At 41.0% G+C, this 2,841-nt stretch overlaps 2 protein-coding genes across 2 annotated transcripts in view; one reads left to right on the forward strand and one right to left on the reverse strand.

Moving 5' to 3' along the window:
• sprn (shadow of prion protein) overlaps positions 1 to 478 on the reverse strand; it is a 1,762-nt gene extending 1,284 nt beyond the window's left edge. Inside the window, exon 1 of the mRNA XM_032540788.1 lies at positions 1 to 478. This exon is cut by the window's left edge and continues 1,284 nt beyond it. Within this exon, the coding sequence (XP_032396679.1) occupies positions 5 to 478 (474 nt within the window). The 3' untranslated portion in view covers positions 1 to 4.
• A 736-nt stretch (positions 479 to 1,214) lies between these two features.
• Positions 1,215 to 2,841, forward strand: part of echs1 (enoyl CoA hydratase, short chain, 1, mitochondrial) — a 4,931-nt gene continuing 3,304 nt past the window's right edge. The window contains 2 exon segments of the mRNA XM_032540785.1: positions 1,215 to 1,327; positions 1,891 to 2,111. Coding sequence (XP_032396676.1) covers positions 1,236 to 1,327; positions 1,891 to 2,111 — 313 coding nt within the window. The 5' untranslated portion in view covers positions 1,215 to 1,235.

The following is a 2,841-nucleotide window of genomic DNA, read 5'->3' on the forward strand; positions in this document are numbered from 1 at the left end:
GGATCTACAGAATACTGTCCAGTAAAAGTCCATATTTTGGGGAAAGTGTTGCAATAAGGATAGAAACCAGTTGGGAGAGAGATGATCCATTTTGAGTTGAGCCTGACATTTGTGCATCAAAGTAATTGGTTCTGTTGTAGAAATCCAGCTCTTCTTCTGAGTTGTCAGCTTTGCTGCTGCGGTAGGCAGAGGCGTACCATTTATCCGCTGTTAATGCTACTGCCACTGCTGCCCCTGCTGCTGCTGCACTTGCCACCCTCACTGCGGACGACCGGCCTGCCACCCTGACGCGAGAGCGAGTCCCACCATAGGCGCCTCCTCCCCGGTAACTCCCTGCTGTGGAGCTGCGGGAGTGGGAGCCTCGAGAGGAGCCCCGGGACCCTCCACGACCGCCCTTGGATAGCACCGGCTCACACAGGAAAGCAGATAGCAGGAGGCAGGTCCAGCATGTTGCTACTACCTGGTTCATTCCTGACATCTGCAGGTAGAAAACATAATGGAGCAAAGAAGCACATTTACGCTTCATCAAGTGTGAAATTGAGAAATTACTCATATATCTTTAGTATGTAGCTGTAAAACAAATAATTCTCTTTTGATTATGGTTGGCAGAATAGTTCAGCAAAAAACTGCAGCCAATGCTCACTAATCAATTCTGCATAAAATGCATTACCCTAATCTGGTGTGACATAATACATAACAGCATGGGAAAACTCAGCTTACACAATAAACCAATGTAAGACCCTTAGTGTACAGTGTTTTCTTTCTAAAGACATTTCTGTGTTGCTGACTGCCCCTCTTCATCAGTTTAAAAATAAATATGCTCACTAGAGAACAATGCTGTTCATATACATGAAATAACATTCTGTCTATTGACGGTTATAAAAGAATACAAAATATGGCATGTTTGTTAGTAACAGGCCATCATTTAAAAAGCATTATTGAGCTCTAGCAGGTAACTGGGCCATTAACTAGAAATGTACAACATGTTTTCAATATTATTTCGTAAGACGATATTAGACGTTTTACAAATGCATGCATGCATGATGATCATCTCACTGTGTTCTCATAAATTAGCCTGCACGCTACTGAGCCTGAAGGAATCCCCATTAAAAAAGAAATGCATTCGATGTATATACATCCATGTCCATGTTAACCAGTATATCCTAATGATTGATGCCTACCTTATTTCCGTGTTGTTTTTTTAATCCTCCTTATGTTTTGGCAATCGCGGAAAGATGAAAGGGATTGTCACGGACGATGCAGGCTTGTTCATGCAGATGACTGCGAGAACGCGCAGCGCGGTCACGCAGTCAAATCTGAAATCTAGGTAAAACGCTTCTTATTAGGAATCTTATTTTGGGATTAGCGTTAGTTTTTTTAATTTGCAGACTGATTAATGTCTCCATCTGCTTTGTGTATACGACAATCAGGTGAACTTATTGATTGTTGCTAGGGGTGTTGTGTTTGGTTTCCCTCGGAGATTGAAAAAAGGACGAGCTGTTGCTGAACATAAGAAATAACGAGTGGGAGTATTACATGGAGCCTTATATGATTTCTTCATATAACATTTTTACATTTTGCATTAAAATGTTTGTATTCTATTCTTTTTAAAAATGTTTTTATTTTTTTCTTGTAAAAGAAAAACTGAAAATCGTGATATAAATATTTTTCCTTGAACACACGCGACAATCTAACATAGGCCTAACAATGAGATATTTTGTCAATTTTACTAGGATGTACAGTATTAGACAAATATACATAATAAGTCATGCGAAATGTCATAGTACCTGAGTATGACAATAAAGATCATTCTTCTATATGAATAAAGCACATTTGATGAAATAAAAAATGGGACAATACGCTTATGACACTCAGCTCTGCACACCGCAGACGAAAGGTGGCGGTAGCTCGAGTTTGTTTACTTCGTGAAAAACACCAACAAAGAAGAAGACGCAAGCGGAAGTAGCTGCCAGCGACACTGACAACAACAGTTGCTGTCGTCGTCGTCGTCGCTGTCACCATGGCTTTCCTCTGCCGAAGTGCTGCTTCGCTCCTGAAGTCCCCCAGAGCAGCTCCGGCTGTTCTGTCTGCGTGCCGCCTCTACAGCTCAGGTGTGTGTTTTTAAATATCTTCTGTTAATTTCAGCTGGAGGTGACATGAATATGACAAAGGGGCCCTGAACTGTCTATGTGCTCTGCGGCTGCCACAATGTCAAGAAACCAAGAAGGCTTGTGCGACGCATGTGCAGCAGGCTGCTAGCTTGTTCTTTAACTCATCTGTTTCTGTCATTTGCACCGCTAAACGTTTGAGTGACTTTAATTGAAGATCATCATTCTTAAAATGTTATTGACCTTAGGACCCTTAACGTGTAAAGGGTCAAATGGAATTTACAGGTGTTCTACAACTTCCCAGATTAATTTGTGGGTCCATGTATCATACAAAGTAATGATAATCAAAAAAAACAAATCATGGAGCTGCTCCACAGATGTGACAACAATCAGGGTGATTTTGCAGAGATGTGCAGTGATTTGCAGCTTCTAAAAGATAAGGGAGACTTTATGGTCATCCATCTGTACAGTACAGTGCAGTACAGTAGGTTACACGAGGAAAAACAGCAGTAGCTGTTAGTGGATGTTATGAATGGAGGATGATGGTCCAGTGATTGCCTCAACAATAGGCAGTAGTGTTAGTTATAAAATGGTGGTGGCGCTTTCACCATTGCTAGCTATAGTAGCTAAGTCAGCTTATCATCTGCAATAATAAAGCTTTTATTACATTAAACTTTTTAATTGTCATGTGTTGCATTATTGTTATGTACGGTTGGGAGTGCTGGAGAAAAGT

This window comes from Etheostoma spectabile, chromosome 17 (assembly GCF_008692095.1).
Source record: "Etheostoma spectabile isolate EspeVRDwgs_2016 chromosome 17, UIUC_Espe_1.0, whole genome shotgun sequence".
In the NCBI taxonomy this organism is placed as follows: Eukaryota; Metazoa; Chordata; class Actinopteri; order Perciformes; family Percidae; genus Etheostoma; species Etheostoma spectabile.